Raw genomic sequence first — 19,108 nt, 5'->3', positions numbered from 1 at the left:
ACAAAGCAGGCAATGGCACATAAGCACACACAGTATAAATTGCTTTAAGTATAATACAGGACTTTCACTTGATTGGATTGATGACTACATTTACAAACCATGTTTAGATGTGACTAAACATGCAGAAATGTATTTAAAAAAATAAAGCTTAAAAACAGCCTTAAAAATGATCTAAATTAAATTTATTTAAAAAGGTGACTTGATCTTAATGCATCATATTCTGGTGAAATTATGATTTTGGATTTATTTACATAAAATCAGTGCCATTAAGTTATACTTGGCACATAGCTTCATCTTTGTGAAAGTGGCTCCTGTCTCTGATCAGTCAAAGGAAACTATTAACAAATTACAATGTTTTCCAACAAACTGTTGACCATTCTGAAAAGTGTTTGTTTGTAAATGGTCTTATGTCGCCCTCTAGTTGCAACATAATTCCTGTCCTAGACTTTCATTTGTTCAACAACCCTAGCTCAGTCTGCAAGCCTCTCTGCCTAGGTTTTGGGACATAGGCTGGAACTCTTGATCCTTCTTCTCGCCCCATGTCCCTCGGATTTAGAAGTGTAAACTGCTTTGTTTACATCAGTGCATCATCTCTTTAAGTCTTAAACGCCACCACAGGGCCTCAGACAACCTGTTTGAAAACTTGCTTGCAGACTTGATCTTCACAGTACAACTCTTACAAAAGGTTAAGTGATATGACCATTAAAGGGTGATTGTTGAAATAAACACATACATATTCCATAGAGATGTTAATGGTGTAAAATGTGCAATTTACCAAATTAAGTTTATCATCCTCAATCCAGTGTGCCCAACCTCTGTTCTTTTTCTTGCCCATTTGAACACGCACCATCCTTTTTCCCTCCCAATTCACCAGGGACTGTAGACAGATAGAATTCTGTTTAATTTTCTCCATCACCACAACACAGATGTGTATTAATATGTATTAAGCAGCTTAATATGTATTAAGCAGATATTTGTATTCAAATAGCCTAAATATAATACTGAAGGAAAGCTGCCTCTGTTCTGGTGCTGTATAAAAATGTGTAATCTATATAGATAGACCGATAATTGGTTTGACCAATATTTGTTATCTATATTCACACTTTCCCAAGTAATCAGGTATCTTTTTTTGAATCGGGTCTACCTATATCGGTTCTTTGATACTGGGTCTACCATTTACTAGAAGAATGGATATTAAAGAACTGATAAATACACAAAAAAATTATAAAAAACAATAACCTGCGTGCCTTCAATTGTAACGTAACTTAAAGCTATTTTTTGCTCAAATTAATTATTTATTATATTTGCATAAATAAAAACAATTTATTTTGCTTATTGTCATTGTTGTGATCGAATGATTATTTTTTTATTATTGTGTTAAAAAGCAGAAGTAAAACTAATTATGTAATAATCGTTTATCATTTGACCAATATGTTTTAGCGATATTCACGCTTTCCCAATTAATCTGTTATAATTTTATTCATATCGGGTTTACCATTTATCGCTACAGCAGATATTAAAGAACCGATAACCGATTAATAACCAATAAATGGCATGCCCTCTAATTTAACATAACTTATTTAAAGTTTAATTTTTTTTAAAGTTATAATGTTATTTTGTGTTACTTTGCAGTGTCTGTGATCCAGTCCCTTTGTAAACTCTTGAAACACCTCATTCACACTGAAGGAAAGAATGTAGTTTCTGAAAGTGCTGATTGTCTTGATCACAAAGCAATCTCCCACCTGCTCGATCACTTTACTATGTTTCAGCTTAAGGGCAATTTTACGGGTATACAGTCTGATCCCTAAGAGATAACAGAGTTTATAACTTCCACTCTGGGGTGCACAACATGGTAGGACTGTTAGGGACACGTTGTCCTGCCAAGCTTACAAATAAACTCATCATAAAATTATTTTATTAAAATGTTTACACATTTTACATAAAGACAAAGTAGCTTGAGAAAGATAAAAAGCATAAGTAATAAATAGACAATGCATTAGCACAATTAAGAGCAATCATCCAAATGCAATCTCACCTAAAGCAATCATGTATCCCTCAAAGTTGACATTGCTGACCATATCCCATGTACCAGGGAGGATGGCAGGCATTTTATCAACTGTCTGAAAAAAAGATCCTGTTGTGATTTGAAGAAACCAGGTGCAATATATGACCGACAGCAAGATTTCCAACGTTTATACAGTACGTGTTGCGAGTTGAGTTGGCAGAGTTTTATCCTTCAACCTTTCATCTATCATCAGTGCTGCAAAGCTGTGGCTCTGTATCTAGATAAAACGTGTCTGGCAGGTCTTTGTGTGGATATCTTTTTGCCAAAACACAACATGTTAAATGTTCAAAAAATAAATTTTATGAAATGTATCAGATGTTTGAAAGTATTGTAAAAAGGCATTTTGCATGTGTAAAAACACATTTAATGTGTTTATTTTAACACGTTGCACTGAGTACTCATAGATTAAGATTATCTGTTGCATTTATCTATGTTTAAATGTTCTCATGTGCCTGTCAAACAAATGTCAGTGAGCAAATGTGGCATAAACCAAGGTTTGCCCTTAACTTTAAATCACCAAAGCTTGCGCAACGTGCTCTAGGAACAGAGAGTTTATGAGGCTGTAGTCATTAGGTGATAGTCTGCAATTTGGTTATTTTTCATAATTTGGCCTATTGGGAATATATACAGGTTGAACATGAGCAGTGCAAGAATTATCCACTCAGGTTCATAGTTGCCTATGTTCACACAGTAACCACTCCCTTCTTGATATGACCTGAACCAGCTGAGGACCATCCCAGAGAGCCCTTCCCAACTTTCCAATCTATCTAGGAGAATGTTTTGGTCAACAGTGTCAAAGGCAGCACTGAGACCTAGAAATACCATCTAACATTGTTCTTCTGTCTTAGATAGAATACAATGAAACAAATCAATCTTCTAATCAATCAGTCTTTATGTAAACTTATATAAGAAAATGCATTCAAATGGCACACAATTCTTGTAGGTAATTCTAAAATATCCAATGCCTTGTGGGTAACAGGTCTGCCCTCCTCCAAAAACTCTAAACTGAACTTAAGAGGCCAGACTGAAAGCATTAGAGCATAAGCCTAGTTGGAGCTGGTGTATCTCTGGAAGGGGGCGAGGATGACACCGGCATTCTTCTGTTCGCTCTCTGCACTGTACAGGCTGTGATCCTGAATATATTGCACCACAGAGTCAGGCAGCAGGTAACGTACACTCTGTCCTCTGCGTAGGGCCCGGCGCACATGGGTGGCTGAGATCTCATTGGTCACCCATTCACGAATCACATGGATGTTCTTACGGTGCCTATATAACACATCAGACTGATAGATAAAGTTCTCAGGGTCACTGCCACATCTAGTTATGCACGCAATGCCATAGCGCCCCACTATCTCTTCAATGTCTTCTGGCTTCCAAAGGTTGGGGACACCAAAGGACTCCAGTACATCAGCACCACACAGCAGTTGCAGATGGGAGGTGTCTAAAAGAATATAAAGCACATATAAATAATATGCATCATAAATCAACAGCCATTCTGACTGCTTTAATTGTACATATTAACATTTATATACAGGTATGCATTTGGCAGACACTTTTATCCAAAATGACTTGCAGTGAATTTCAGGTGCATTTTTATCAGCATGTGTGTTGCCTGGGAATCAAACCCATAACCTTGGCATTTCTAGAACCATGCTCTACAAGTCAAGCTCAGGAGCACTTTATGATGAAAGTCCATGAATCGACTAAAGAATGTAATCTTTTTCAAAACTATAATGGAAAACCAGGACTACATGTTAATTATGGTCTGGTTAGACTGTTATACTGCAACTATGGCCTCGTCCATACTTATATATTTTCGTTGAAAAAAACATTGATTTTTGCTACATTCAACCACACTGGAAAAGTGTTTTTCTCCATCAGAAACGGCATTTTGAAAAGGCTTTCCATAACAACATAATTTGGAAAATTATGACATTAGTAAATTGGAAAATGTAGTTTTTCCAAACAAAAACAGATTAGTGTGGATGTGGCCTAAATATAATTAAAACATGTACACTGTAAACCCTAATGCTCAAAATAATTCATTGTTTTGAAAAGGGAAAATTAGTTCAAACAAATTATCCTTGATGTGTATATAGAACTTTCTCTTTCTTTTGTGTTCACGAAACTTACACATTTTAAGTATCCTGAATTGTTTTATTGTTTTGAGTTTAATGAACACGTCTCTTTAAATTTACATGAACTTAAGTTTAACTGAAACTGGGCAGGGGATTTCTATTTCTCAGAATGCTTTGCATGGCACTCGACTGAGAGTGAGCAAATGTTCAAATTAAGTGATATATAATGTATCTTTGTGCAAATGAATGTAAAGGGGGAGACTTGTTAGTGTTTAGTTGAGATATTTAGAAGAGTTTCTATTGTGTTAAAGTTTTGGGGGTTACCATTATGGTGAACAGTGGAGTTTGATAGTTAGGTTCCCTTTACTTGAAGTATTTAAGTTGAGCTTACATGGTCATTTTAAGTTCAGAAAAAGAGTTCAATTTAACGTTAAGTACCATTAAAATTTACTGTATGAGTTAGCTTGCTCAATATTTCTATTTAAGAGCAATTAACATACACGTGTATTACAAAATCAAAATCGGAATGTTTTATTAACTAAATAATGTATGTAACTGACTACCTCAAATTTCCTTTACCTTTCAAATTTCTGCTAACTGAGTTCTGCTAACTTATTAGTGTTTACAGTGTATTAAACATTGTGAAAGACTGTCTGTTTCAGTGTTTCCTGCAATGCTGATGAATCTTAAATTCAATGGCAAAAGAAATAGAATTTTAGCAGACTTGTGAGCTTGCAGTTAGAATTGAATGTTACAAGAGAGAAAGACTAGGTGCTGCAAAATAATACAAAGAGAATAAATCAACAACAAACCCTTTTTATGCTCCCTCTTGCTGGTTGCACAAAACAATAAACATACAGCATGACCAGTGTAGTTTGATTTGTAAACAAATCAGATTATGCTTTTCTCTTTCCAAGTGACAGTGATAATCAATTGCCTCAAATCTGATTCACATTCTCCAATCAAATAACTGTGTAATTTAACAATTTCTTTTACAAAAAAAACGTCAGATAAATATGCTGTCACTCTTCATTCCAGCCCATGTAAGAGTTCTGCAAGCAACGGTAACCAATAGGGGTGGAGCTTAGCGAAGGGTCAATTGTGTTACAAAAAATAAGAATTGTTTTTGTTTAATATATAGTTTGCACCAGTTATTGATTGGAAAGCTGATGCACTATGCAAAAAACATAAAAAGCCCTCATTGGTTGCCTTAACTCTCACATGAAAACCTTACTTTTGTTCAAAAAGTAAAACATTTTCCATTTGAGAGGAATGCTGCCAGATAAAAACATTTACCACAAGGAGTGCTGAAGATTGTTGTCCATACCTGCTTTTGTGTTGATATGGGAAGAGTTCTGACATATGCTTTCATGTTGCTCCAGCTTTCTCCTCTTCCCACACTTCACTGTGTCCACATCATCAATGTAGTTCTCAGAGGAAGATAGTTTTGTATGATGGTGCCTTATAAATAGCAGATCTAATGTTATCTTATAGTAAAACTACAAATGAAGAAGGATGGTTAAAACTTTGATAACTTGAAATTTGTTCCAGTGGCAACACATTGCGATATGGTTGTAAAGACATGCATTAATTTAGGTATCATGAACATAATAATTTGGTAAAGCATTAATTAATCTTGGTAAATGTTAATATGTTTATTGTTAGTTTATAATCCATTAAAGGCATAATTCAGCCAAAAAAGTAAATTCACACTCATGTTGTTTCCAACCCACATGACTGACTTTCTTCCGTGGAACACAATACATGTTAGACAGAACGACAGCAACGGTAACCGATCACTTTCTCTATATGGAATAAAGATGCAATGAAATTGAATGGTGACTGAGGCAAACATTCTGCCAAACATTTTTTATTTTTTTTTAGCTTCACAGGAGAAAGTCAGTCATATGTATTTGAAACAACATGATAGTGAGTTAATGACAGTATTTTTTGATTGGGTGGACTATCCCTTTAATTCAAGCTAAATGTCAAGCTGACATTAGGTGATCTGTTCAACAGAATCAGCTTGAAGCGCAAAAATGTTGACTAATCTAGACTGTCTAGGTCCACTCAAACAACATGACATTTTAAGATGCAACAACAAATTCGTCATGGACACTGCTAAATTAGCAGCAAAGGGAAAAGGTGTGAGTCAGATATGTATCCTTAGCTTCAGCCAAAATGATTTCACACCTCTTTTCCACAAGCACATGATCTTAAGAGGTTCTCACCGAACTACTTTGGCTGTCTCCACCCACTCGGGCTGCTGACTCTCCCAGTCATCTACTGTGATCCAACTAGAGTTCTCTGTGGCAAGTCTCGCCATCTTCAACCGATGACAGGCATCGATCAGACCTTTCTTCTTGTAGCTATCTCCAACCGGCGAGATTATGCCTTTCACCACTATGTATCTTCCTGACATGTGTCAATACAGAAAGACAAAAAATATACTCCAAAATATGACATTTAAAAGTATTACAAATAAAGGTATAGAGTAGTTCACTCAAAAAAAATTATTCTCTCATCATTTACTCATAGACATGTTGTCCCAGCATAAAAGTTATCCATATGACTTGAGTGATTTAATCCAGGCTTCTGAAGCATTACAATCACTTTGATTAAGAAACAGATACAAATTTCATATTCATTATAAATCTTGACATCCGTCCCAATTGGAACACAGTGCAGGCTTAGATGCTTCATGCGGTCACCAGGTACTCAATACCAGTACAGGGTTCCCACTCTTTTCAACCAATGAATTTCCATGACTTGAAAGATAATTTCCATGCCCAAACATTTAGCCTTCCATTCCAACAAACTCACCATTGTTTGATAAAAGTTCAACTGAAAACATTTCATTTTAAATGTGATCCAAATGTGAAGCACATTGCGTGAATCTTAAAATGGGCAGGGATTAGCGGCACATCGTTGTCTTTAAGGTTGCTTTCACATTTGGTTTGATTGCTTGGACCGCACCCAGGTACGTTTCCTCACCCATCACCTGCTGGTCTCTGCTGCATTATAATATTTCGGTCAGAATCACGTTCCGATTGAGTCAGCGAGGTGAGTACAAACCGCAGCCATTTACCACCATAGCTAGGCAACATCTCAAGAGGACATCAGTTTCGTTGTGTTATTAAAATAATAATCTCTTTGGATTTACCACCAAAACTTTACATGCATAAAATTACACTTGTGTTTGTCTCCCGTGGATGCATTGAATGTGCAATGATGTGATGAAAATAAGCATTTTTCTGCTGCGAACCTCCGGATGCGTTGCAAGAGATATGAAGAATGAGAGCTGCTCTATAAAGGGGATTTATTTAGACACAAGCAGGTGTGAGAAATGCATTACACCATAATAATAGCGATTGAGAGCCTGCAAAATGCAAATTATCCGTCATTACAAGTGGTTCACTTTAGGGCTGGGCGATAGGACGATGTAACTCTCAATTGACTTTAGATGATTGACAATATCAGGAAATGGAAAAACCAATGTGTGGTGGCGAGGGTGTGGTCGAGTGTTCGTCTGGGGAGTGAGGAAGTGGTAAGGGTTTTCACCTGAGATGAATTACTGGTAATTGCTGTTTCTTTGTTCACACTGAGAGATGGGGGAAATAAAAAAGGGCAAGACCTCAGATTGAGGGAGAGCCCAGCTGAAGCTTTGAGTGTGTTAGCAGCTCCAAGTCCTACTAAATACGTTTAATACTAAATACGAGTGTTTTTGAGTGTTTATATGAAGTTTTACCATTAACCAGTCAAGCGAACTTGTTTGTGTGAAGAATAAACTTACCATTGAGTTGGATTTGCCGTCTCCCACTTCCTCATTCCTCGAACATGTTACACTGCTGCCGAAACCCGCAATTAGAGAAAGAAGGTTACGCTGTCATGTAGTCGCTGAAGGAAGTCTTCCGGTTCCTTTGCCAGCATCCACCAGGGCCAAAACCAGGCCCTCATGGAGATTCAGAGAGAGCAGCAACAGTCCTCTAAGGTGCTCCTTTGGGCCCAGTAGGAGAACATGCGGGTGCTGCGGAATTAAGTACCCTTGAAGGGGGTAGACTCCCCGTCCCCAGCAGCAGTGCACCCTCACATGTTGCTCACCAAGATGGGGCCTCAAGATGATCCGGAGGCCTACCTTGAGCTTTTTGAGCACACCGCCCTGAAATGGCCACCGGAACAGTGGCCGTTCAATCTTCTGCTACTGCGGACCATAGAAGCCCAGATCATGGCACAACAGCTTCTGGTCGCCAACCTCTTGGTCTACTTGGTGCTGAAGATGTACATCTTGCAGTAGGTTAGTCGCAGCCCAGAAGAACATTGCCAGTGTTTCCGCTCCTTAAAGTGGAGCGTTAAGCTACCCATTTGCCTTTGCCCAGCAGCTCTGTGACGCCTGCCGGTGGTGGGTGCCAGCCAAGGACGACAGCAACATCAAGGATGTCATCAACCTGGTGGTGCTGGAGAAGTTCTTCTCCCGTTTGCCGAAGAGGATGGCCGAGTGGGTCCAGTGCCACCAGCTTGCGTTGCTGGATGAATCAATCCAGCTGGCGGAAGACTATCTGACAGTGTATCCAGGGGCCGGCACGCCCCAAACCCTTCCCCCCTCTAATGTATCCTCCCCTGTTCTCTCTCCCCCACTCCTTTATTCCGTCCTGTTCCGTTTCCCCGGAAATGGGGGGAAAGACCAGCTCTCCAGTCATGGGGGTTCTCTGCATCCACAAACCCCATCTCTCCCCTCTGAAAGAGTCCGCTGCCATGAGTGTGGGGAGAAGGCTTGGGCTGGCCTGCTGGAGTTGCGGGGAGCTGGGTCATGTTAGAGAGCAGAGCCCGGTAATGGAGGTGGGGGCCTTGATCTGGATCCCCAACAGCACACCGCTGAGTGAGCAGGGACATACCAAATACCTTTGAGTATTAAGGGGGGTACATACCAAGCCTTGGTGGATTCAGGTTGCAATCAAACCTCCATTCATCAATGCTTGGTTAAAAAACGGGCATTGGAAGCAAATATTCGGGTGAAGGTGAGGTGTGTGCATGGGGATATTCATGATTAAACTGTAGTGACAGTCGCGGTAATATTCCAGGGACAAAAGTATAATATTGAGGTGGTGGTTAGTCTTCGCCTCACCATCCGCTAATTTTGGGTACTAAATGGCTGGCTTTTCAATAATTATTAAAGGGGTTGTGTGTGTATGGGTCCTGTGAGAAAGTATACCGGAGTGAGATGTCGACGCGCTGGCTAGGGAGGTGGGGCCTGAGCTGTCCGCATCTGCTCCGTGTCAGGCTGATTCTGGGGAAGGGGAGGTTCATCCTCTTAGGGAATTCCCAGAAGAGGATTTCCAAATACTAAGCCATCTCATGGCCCATTTCTATTGGCCAGGCTTTCACAGGGATGTTCGCCAGTGGTGTACAGTATGCCGTGAATGTCAGCTGGTGAATTAGCCAGCCACTCCAAACGCGGCATTGAGCCCCCTTCTGTTGATCTAGGTTTATATCTAACTAATTTGTATGGACCTCGTCGGGCCATTAGAATGGACAGCACGTGGTCATCACTTGGTGTCAGATCTGGTGGATTCCGCAATGCGATATCCGGAAGCTGTGCCGCTGTGCAATATCTCAGCACATAGTGTTGCAGAGGCACTCTTCAAAATGATCTCCCGAGTGGGGATTCGGAAAGACATCGGCGCATGGCTTTTATGTCACGTACACTATACAAGCTGTACAAATTATTGGGTATTAAATCGATTCGGACAAGCGTGTACCATCCACAAACGGTTGAACAATTTAATAAGACCTTAAAGAATATGATTCGTAAGTTCGAGCACGAAGATGCTCAGAACTGGGATAAGTGGCTCAAACTCCTGTTATTTGAAGTGCGAGAGATCCCAAAAGCCTCCACAGGGGTTTCCCCATTTTAAAATTGGGACGAGAGACATTCACATAGCAAAACAATTTAATTCAATATGTTCTTGACCTGAGAACAAAACTGTATAACAGGCTGTATAACAGGTACGGGAGTTTGCACAGGGAGATAAAGTACTTGTATTATTGCCCACATCGAGCTCGCTCTCCGGCTGCACTAATTTCATAAAAAAACACATTGAGACATCCCCAGGGGTAGTGGTACATAGTCGTCCATACCGCTTACCCGAACACAATAAACAGGTAGTACAGGAAGAATTAAAGGCCATGCTTGATATGGGAGTAATAGAAGAATCCAAAAGTGACTGGGCCAGCCCGATGATGTTGGTACCGAAGATCAACGTCTTCAGTGTGGATTATAGAAAAGTTAACACAGTGTAGAAATTTGATGCTTATCCAGCTTATCCTAAAACTGTTTATAAGAATAATGTAATGTAATAGAATGCTGCACATGATCTCCGATCATCTCAGGAGGTACTGAAAATGTAATTTGCTTTATTTCCACGGACCAGTTTGCACTTAACATGCATTGTGAATGCAACTCTGCAGGATCAGTGATATATTTCTTTGTATTAAAGAAACAAAGACAAAAGTGATTAAATCATAAAATAATACAAGACATGTTTACCTTGAACCTAAAATTTTATTTTATTTTCTTTAGGCAGCATTAACTATATTACCAAAACACAATACAAACAGAATTATTTTGGGAACACAAGGGAATTTATTAGGCTTCATTATTATGACTACTATTATCTTTACATTTATAATTGTCTTTAGTTCTTAATCTTTAGGCTATTATCGTTATTATTTAGGCTGTTATCGTTGACATATTCTTGAGTGATGGCAAATGTGGCCGTTGGAGATGGTGAATGTTTGGATTTGGGTAGGTGATTATATATAAGATTTTTATAGCTATTTTATATTATATTAATTACTTTTTTGTTTAAAGTGAAATTTGAATTTTGAAACGTCTTTTATGTTTTTTGTGTTTCAATAAATTAATTTAAAATTTATTTTCACCAGCCCTCAACAGGGGTGTTGATGACATAATTGTATATCTCAATCATTTTTAAGGTGATTATCACAAAAATATTTTTATATGTCGCCCAGCCCTAGTTCACTTCCGTGATTTGATGCAATTGCATTCTTATCAGCAGCGAAGTGTACTGGAGTTCACATGAACCGTACCCCAGACCATTTTTTCAAGTGGACTCGGGCGTGGTGCGCACCAAAAGTGCTAGAGTGAAAGCAACCTAATTGGTCAGGTATTCTAAATAATAAGATATGTTTTATACACTTCCCCATGTGTTTTAATCCAGTGCAACATAACATCCTGGTTAAATATTTAAGGACAGATCATAATAAATACCAATATATTAATTATTTTTAAAAAATCCATGATTTTTCCAGGTTTTCCATGACCGTGGGAACCTTGCCATTATTATTGTACAAAAATGAGATGTTGCATTTCCATTTTCTAGTTTTTCTGTACATTTTAAAAATAACCCAAAAAACTCAATCTGTGACTCTATCATTTTAAATCACTTTAGCACTTTCAAAATAGCACGAGTGGGAATTCAAATGATATGTCAGCTAAAAATTATGCAGTATTGAAATTACTGACTTAAAAGGGAACAGTGAACCGGGCAACACAGTGTCTGGTTTGTGTACAGCACGCTGCCCATGTGTGAAGCAAGAGGAAGTATGTTAACAAGCTTCTCTTATGAATGTGGTAATGACTGTGGATGTCAAGATTTATATTGAATAATGACTTAAATTTTGGTCTATTTCTTACCCTGAAGTTGTCGTATCACTTCACAAATGAAACTACTTGAGTTGTATGGATTACTTTTATTTACCTTTAAGTCCTTTTTGGAACTTGAATGTTTTGGACTCTATTGACAAATACACCACATACATTCTGTAAAATATCTTAATTAGGGTGACCATACATCCTCTTTTTCCCAGACATGTCCTTTTTTTCAGACCTTAAAAAAGCATCTGGCCGGAAAAATGCCCGGAATTCATCTTTAGTTGCATCATGATGTGCATCTGGTCTAATACTTCATTGTGAGTGCACACATATTTGCATTGCTTTAACTCCTCTTTGTAAGTCCCGCATTCTCGCACACCAATTGGTCGATTATAAGAGGGTTGCAGCAACTATTGGCCAAATTCCTGCCAGTCAAACTCTCCGCAAATGTGTGAAGCGCTGTTGTGTTCGGCATCAAACAGATGCTTGACAGTAGCAGCAAATGACAGCTGAGTGGAAACAATGCCCAAACGAAAGTGCAAATTTACAGAAGATTTGCACAAAAAATTCCCATGCTTTCGTCCAGGTCGAGATCCGTGGGAAGCAGAATGTATGACATGTAAAGATGGCACTTATGCGTCAGTTGCTAATAAAGGTGCAAGTGATTTAGAAGCACACTTTAGCTCTGCGAAGCATAAAAGGTCAGCAAAAGGTGAAAGTTCATCAGGTAAATTAACGAACTACCTTTTGCGACCAGGTAAAATTATTATATTTCATTTTCATCATACGAAATAATTCAAAATAATAATAATAGTAAATGAAGGTACACTCACGGCATCAAATGTTTTATTGACATTCAAAGAATGTTGGAAATTGTTATTTATTTATATAGGGTTTTTCCTGCATAGAGAATTTCGTACCGTCTCTGACTCTCTACAAAACTCTGGTGGGTGTCTTAGTGGAAAACACTAACAAATGGAGCACTCGGTGGATTGTCATTTGTAACTACAAATTTCTGCAATAATAATAAAATAATTCCATTGTCGAATAGTCGCTTGATGTCATTTAACATAAATAGAGATCATATAAATATATAATGACACGTGAGACAAGAAGAGCACTGCAGCTCGAGTGTCTGATAGAAACACAGATCAAAGCTTGGCGATATATCTATATTTCATCCTTAATTAATGTTCAAATAATACGGGAGGGTGCCATGTAAATAAGCACAAACTCCAAAACTGTCATTCTCTGTGCGGTCAGAGCCACTTCAACCAGTTGCGGAAGTGACCCAATATGAGCGGGAGTCGAGACCTGGAGAGATTTAAAGTACTGCCGGCTGATGCGCGCTCTAACGCGGAGATGCTCGTCTCTCACCCCCGCTGTCTGCAGCTCGCAACGTGTTGCATCAATGATGAGATCATCATGATAAGATCAATCTTATGTGAAAAATAACACTAAAATGACAACAATGTGTGTATATAAATATATATTGGTTTTGGATAGACAAGATTGACAAATGCTTACCTATAACACTCTAAAATTTACAGTGTTCAGTAACTTAAAATGTCAATATGACTAAATGTTACTAAAATATGACTAAAACGTCAACAGTTTTCATTGACTAAAACTACATTAAAAAGCCCAGACTTTGTCAACTAAAACTTGACAAAAAATTTTTTTAAATAGGATAAGGTTGACTAAATATAATAAAAATTAAAAGGACAATTGACACAGGATTAAAACTAAGATTAAATAAATAACAGCTGACAATATTAACACTAGTATTCAGTTGCCAGGTCAATAGCAGTGTATTAACGCAAAGCCAATGTTTATGTGTTTTTAACATCACTTTTTTTTATCAGTATGGTACCACCTCCGCCTCATTTTGAGCCAGGAAAAACCGTGTTATATACCTATGTTATGCTAATAGAGTGTCTTTTTCACTGTATTAAAGTTTGCATTCATAGTAACACTGTTTTGAACCCTATTCTGGAAAACTACAATATGGTCACCCTATCTTAATTTATGTTCTGCAGAAGAAAGTCATATGAGTTTGTGATGGCATGAAGGTTTGTAAATTATGAGAATAGTTATTTTCAACTATACCTTTAATATGAAGAAAAAAAATCTAAAGAATTAGATGACAGAATAATAATAAAGGAGAGTTTAAGATATGCCATTATAAACTTTAAATTAATTTAGTTTTCATGTTTGTACCAGTGTCTTCAAGGTGATCCCGAGCCAGTTCAAACATTCGCAGGTGCATGTTTGTGATGGGGTTGAAGGAGCCGCATGCCAGCAGCACTACTTTAATTTTCTCTTGTGATGTCATTGATCACATAAATGATGCTCTCTGTGGGAAAACAAAAACAAGAAATCTAGATATTCCAAAATTCTAATAAAATTAGAACAAGCTTTGTACCTGGATACAGTTAAAGGGATAGTTAATCAAGACATGAAATTGATCTAATCATTTACTCACCCTCATATAGATGTGTATGACTTTCTTTCTTCTGCTGAACACAAACAAATATTTTTAGAAGAATATCTCAGCTCTGTAGGTCCAAACAATGCATATTAAAGGACTTAAATATTGATCTGTTTCTCACCCACACTTAGCATATCGCTTCTGAAGACATTAATTTAACCACTCAAGTCACTCAAGATTACTTTTACGCTGCCGTTATGTGCTTTTTGGACATTCAAAGTTCAGGCCATCATTCAATTGCATTGTATGGACCTACTGAGCTCAGATATTCTTCTAAAAATCTAAATAAATAATGAGAACATTTTCATTTTTGGGTGAACTATGCTTTTAAGAATGTGTTAAAAGAACAGCAAATGTTTCCTAAGGGAACCCAACAAGGGCACAAGGGACTTTTCCCTCCTCAAACAATGTGAGTGGAGAGATGTAGCATTCTTTCACTATTTCATGACGACAGGGAATTAGGAAACAGGAAGCATTAAAAGAAATGATACTAGTCTCAATACTACACATTACACTCTGTATTTCACCTGACATATATCCAAAGAAATGCAGGTGATAAAGACAGTAGAAAGGATACCATAAAATAAAACCCTATGCATAGCACAGGAAATCAGACTAAATAGAATGCACACATACACTCATCGACCATATTAAAACACATAATTTACAGAAAGACACCAAAGTACACACGAATCATACACTGTCGTGCAGATGAGACATTACTTTAAGAAACTTTAAAAATGTACGTATTTTTATGTCATTAGAATAGTTAATTTGTCAAATAATTGTTGTCAGACAACAAAACGTGACCTTTGTTTACTCCTTACCAAAGCAAAACACTTGTCTCGTGCTTCCTATTTAGTTGGTGTCGCTCACTGACGCCGCGAAATATGGCTCTGTGATAATAGCACCTACAAATGTAAAGTTCTTATCAATAATATTCGTATATGATTTTAGATATTACAGTTGTAAATGTATTATGGGACTAATGACCAGCGCGAGTGGCAAGTCTACGCAATTCCTGCTTTCATGTAAATGAAGCAAGTGAATGTCCCGGAGTCTTCATGAGCGTTAACTATGCGTAACATTTACGCAGAAAAATAGGCTAGACAAATAGTGCTAGCAAACCACACCTTAGCAATTGGACATAAACAAACGTATCTCCTTTTGTACTTTTGTGTTCGCAAGGAAACTTTTATTGGATAAAAAAAAATCACGGGTGAGAATTACATATTTACTGCTGTAAAACCACACATTATTGCAGTCTACAGTTTGTATGTTCGTTTGCTGGTTAAGTGCTGCTAAGCTAACTGCGCATATTAACAAAGGGATGTGATATATTTCATATATGTTATTATATTTCATAGTTCCCTATTAAAGATAGTTAACCAAGCCTATATAACAACATGTATCTTGAATCTGCCAAACACATTATGATCAGAAATAAAAATAAAACATTAAAAGAAATTATGATCAGAAATAACTTAGTGGATGTCTGAGCAAAACAGGTGTGACATTCACATGAAGGAACAGTAAGAAATGTCATGTTCTGTATGGAGAAATTGTGCTGAATATGTGATTTCTGCCTGTTCATTTAAAGAGATAAAGAATGGCTTCTCGGGGTAAATCAGAAACAAGTAAACTGAGACAAAACATGGAAGAACAGTTGGACCGGTTAATGCAACAACTCCAGGATTTAGAAGAGTGCAGGTAATGACATCCATAACATGGATAGAATAATTCAATAATTTAAAGGGATAGTATATCCAAAAATAATTATTCTGTCATAATTCGCTCACCCTCACACCGCAAACCCATATGACTTTATACCTTCCGTGGAACACTGAAGGAGAAGTTTAGCGGTGTCTGAGCTGCTCTTTTACATGAAATAAAAGTGAATGGGCACCATGGACAGCCACTGTATGGAAAAGAGCAGCTTGGACATTCTGCTAAATATTTGCTTTTGTGTTCCAGAGAAGAACACATTACATGTGGGTGAATAAATGATGACAAAATTTCATTTTTAAGTGAACGATCCCTTAATCTATCCCTTAAATTGATTTTTCCATTTCAGAGAAGATCTTGAAGAGGAGGAATATGAAGAAACTAAAAAAGAGACTTTAGAACAGTTGAGTGAGTTCAATGAGTCACTGAAGAAGTTGATGTCTGGTAACATGACACTAGTTGATGAACTTGGAGGAATGCAGCTGGTAGGAAATTAGATTTTATTCTATTAACGTATTCCATTAATGTGAGCCGAAGTTTTGTTGCAGTCTATTTTAGCACTGTAAAGAGATCTAAACTGGTGTAGAATATTAGTAGAACTAGACTGCCATATGCTAATCTAATATGCTGTGCAAATATGTCTCCATCAGGCAATACAAGCTGCCATCAGTCAAGCCTTTAAGACACCAGAAGTTATTCGTCTGTTTGCCAAGAAGCAGCCAGGGCAGCTGCGGACAAGACTGGCTGAGGTGACTAAAACCTTGTTACATAGGCTAAAAACAAAAACATTTGTGTTATTATTGAATACTCTCATCATACTGAATGAATGCATCAGATGGACCGTGACGTTATGGTTGGAAAGCTGCCTCGAGACGTGTACACTCAGCAGAAAGTGGAGATCCTCACGGCTCTGAGAAAACTTGGCGAGAAGGTGAGAGGGCTATTATTGATGCTGAGATGTTGTCCCACAGCTTTGCTTGTTGATCTAGGTTACCGTGCATACTTTTGTTTATCTGTATATTGTTAAACCATTTCTTACATCTACAACTTGCTATCTGTGAATAGCTTACAACAGAGGATGAAGCATTTTTTGCTACAAATGCCAGTGCAACTCTTAGCCAGTTTGAGAAGGTGACTGCAAGTCTGGGTAAGCTGAGGATAAACCATCACTACTTCTACTATACATTTTTTATTACCATTTAACTAAATTATGCAATTAACTTTGATGATCTAATTCATCCAACCTTACCAGGATCTGAAGATAAGATAATGGCACTGGCCAGTTCTGGAGTTGAGAAGACCCAGACATAAAGGTTTACACAACGTTTGTTGTGAGTGTGGCCTATATGCTGTCTGTGAGTTGTACAGTTTTTTTAACAATGGTTGTCATTTCTAAACACATTAGAACACATGCCATCCATCCATCTGGTAAATAACTTAAAACACACATTCATCCCAATGTATGTACTTGGAAATAATCGTAGAGTTATTTGTATTGTATGTATCCTACATGTTTTAAGCTTGATTGTATATTCTGATTTAGATACAATGAAATGTGATGTTAACATTTTTGGTTAAATGTCTTTAAAGGGATAGTTCACCCAAAAATGAAAATACTCTCATAATTTACTCACTTCCATGCCATCCCAGATGTGTATGACTTTCTTTCTTCTGCAGAATGCAAACAAAGATTTTTAGAAGAATATTTCAGCTCTGTTGGTCCAAACAATTCAAGTGAATGGGTACCAAGATTTTTAAGCTCCAAAAAGCACATAAAGGCAGCATAAAAGTAATCCATAAGACTCCATTGTTTATGGATATGATAGGTGTGGGTGAGAAACAGATCAATATTTAAGTACTTTTTTTACTATGATTTCTCCTTTCTGGCCAGTAGGTGGCAATATGCATGAAAAATGCAAATCGTGAAAAACAAAAGAAGAAGAACGTGAGGTGAAAGTGGAGATTGATATTAATCTGTTTCTCACCCACCCACACCTATCATATCGCTTCTGTAGATATGGATTGAACTAGTTGTGTTTTATGGATTACTTTGATCCTGCGTTTGTGCTTTTCGTTGTTTCCAAATTTTGGTACAGAGCTGAGAAATTCTTCTAAAATCTTTATTTGTGGTGCATTTTTGGTTGAAATATTCCTTTAACATTTACACACGTTATATATATATAATTCAAAACATTTTATAATTTTAGTTATTATTTTTAACCCTCTGGCTGTATTGCAATATATTAACCTTATTATGTCAGCAGTCAATAACCATTTTGGTACAAGTATTTGATCATAAAAATAGACTGTAATCACTCTGCATTTTAATGTTGTTTTTTATTTTATTTTTTTTAACCAGTGTGCTTTTTGTAAATATTTTGTATTAGAATATATTTGATGATCTAGATGATTGCATCTGAAAAGTTGTCTGTTTACTCTTTTTTTTTTTGTACTCACAATTGGTAAAGGCTAAAAAAAAACACAGCTTCAAATCTCTGTGATCAAACTCAATTTAAGACTACTGTGATCTTAGTGTGAAATAACATTGTAAGAAATACAACGGTGCCAAAAGTATACAGGTAGGCTGTCAACTTATTACAGCTATACATTAGGCCTCTACATTAGGTCTAAACTATTCAGCAGCATTACAAATGTTATTGGACTTCAGTGTAGATACATTGCAAATATTGAATATTTTTAGTTCTTAAGCACTAGGTGGCGCTCTGGTCCTAGAAACGTTTGCTTTGATCTTTAATCCACCATCCATCATAGAGGCATCATGAAAGATCAAGGTGATTAAAACCTTTTACTGGTGAAAAAGGAAACATTTTTGTTTCCTTTAAATAAATAGGTAAAGGATTGATTATATTTGTCCCTTAATGGCACTATTTAACAGTTTTGTTTTGTCACCGATTGTTACTCAATGTACTCCATATAGCTATAGGTGAATATATATATATATATATATATATATATATATATATACACACACACACACACACACATAAGGGAAGATGTATATGTTGTAGTTTTCACCATTTTAAATCAACTTTAAGCTATTTTTGCAGTTCACGTAA

General features: G+C 37.1%; 2 protein-coding genes across 5 annotated transcripts; one reads left to right on the top strand and one right to left on the bottom strand.

Annotated features, from left to right (window-relative positions):
- Positions 1-622: 622 nt before the first annotated feature.
- LOC127642453 (nicotinamide/nicotinic acid mononucleotide adenylyltransferase 1-like) lies at positions 623-15,324 on the bottom strand. Of its 4 annotated transcripts, none has more exons than XM_052125070.1 (6): positions 15,134-15,324; positions 14,301-14,334; positions 14,036-14,171; positions 6,375-6,558; positions 5,471-5,604; positions 1,908-3,506 (listed from the first exon to the last, which is right to left on the bottom strand). In XM_052125070.1, exons 3-6 carry the CDS (start codon positions 14,148-14,150, stop codon positions 3,112-3,114), a joined length of 828 nt encoding a protein of 275 aa, XP_051981030.1. In that variant the 5' UTR covers positions 14,151-14,171; positions 14,301-14,334; positions 15,134-15,324; the 3' UTR covers positions 1,908-3,111. The 4 variants fall into 4 exon arrangements, with proteins under 4 accessions (XP_051981031.1, XP_051981030.1, XP_051981029.1 ...); XM_052125069.1 differs by having other exon boundaries at positions 14,301-14,331; XM_052125068.1 differs by lacking the exon at positions 14,301-14,334 and having other exon boundaries at positions 15,134-15,323.
- A 47-nt stretch (positions 15,325-15,371) lies between these two features.
- On the top strand, positions 15,372-18,768 carry LOC127642455 (protein LZIC). Its single transcript, XM_052125074.1, has 7 exons — positions 15,372-15,525; positions 15,907-16,016; positions 16,381-16,516; positions 16,682-16,780; positions 16,867-16,962; positions 17,097-17,178; positions 17,284-18,768. The coding sequence occupies exons 2-7, from the start codon at positions 15,916-15,918 to the stop codon at positions 17,340-17,342; spliced, it is 573 nt and encodes a 190-aa protein (XP_051981034.1). The 5' UTR covers positions 15,372-15,525; positions 15,907-15,915; the 3' UTR covers positions 17,343-18,768.
- The last annotated feature ends 340 nt before the right edge of the window (positions 18,769-19,108 follow it).

This window comes from Xyrauchen texanus, unplaced genomic scaffold (assembly GCF_025860055.1).
Source record: "Xyrauchen texanus isolate HMW12.3.18 unplaced genomic scaffold, RBS_HiC_50CHRs HiC_scaffold_626, whole genome shotgun sequence".
NCBI classification, from domain to species: Eukaryota; Metazoa; Chordata; class Actinopteri; order Cypriniformes; family Catostomidae; genus Xyrauchen; species Xyrauchen texanus.
Note: the sequence above shows the minus strand (reverse complement) of the source record. Positions and strands in the feature narration are given on the sequence as shown.

What these genes read in the sequence shown, in the direction of transcription:
- LOC127642453 (XM_052125070.1), bottom strand. Translation starts at nt 14,150, where the DNA reads ATGACATCACAAGAGAAAATTAAAGTAGTGCTGCTGGCATGCGGCTCC. An exon ending in GGATCACCTTGAAGACACTG is followed by an intron (nt 6,559 to 14,035) that starts GTACAAACATGA and finishes GACACATGTCAG; the next exon opens with GAAGATACATAGTGGTGAAA. An exon ending in GAGACAGCCAAAGTAGTTCG is followed by an intron (nt 5,605 to 6,374) that starts GTGAGAACCTCT and finishes GCTATTTATAAG; the next exon opens with GCACCATCATACAAAACTAT.
- LOC127642455 (XM_052125074.1), top strand. Translation starts at nt 15,916, where the DNA reads ATGGCTTCTCGGGGTAAATCAGAAACAAGTAAACTGAGACAAAACATG. An exon ending in AACTTGGAGGAATGCAGCTG is followed by an intron (nt 16,517 to 16,681) that starts GTAGGAAATTAG and finishes TGTCTCCATCAG; the next exon opens with GCAATACAAGCTGCCATCAG. An exon ending in TGCGGACAAGACTGGCTGAG is followed by an intron (nt 16,781 to 16,866) that starts GTGACTAAAACC and finishes TGAATGCATCAG; the next exon opens with ATGGACCGTGACGTTATGGT.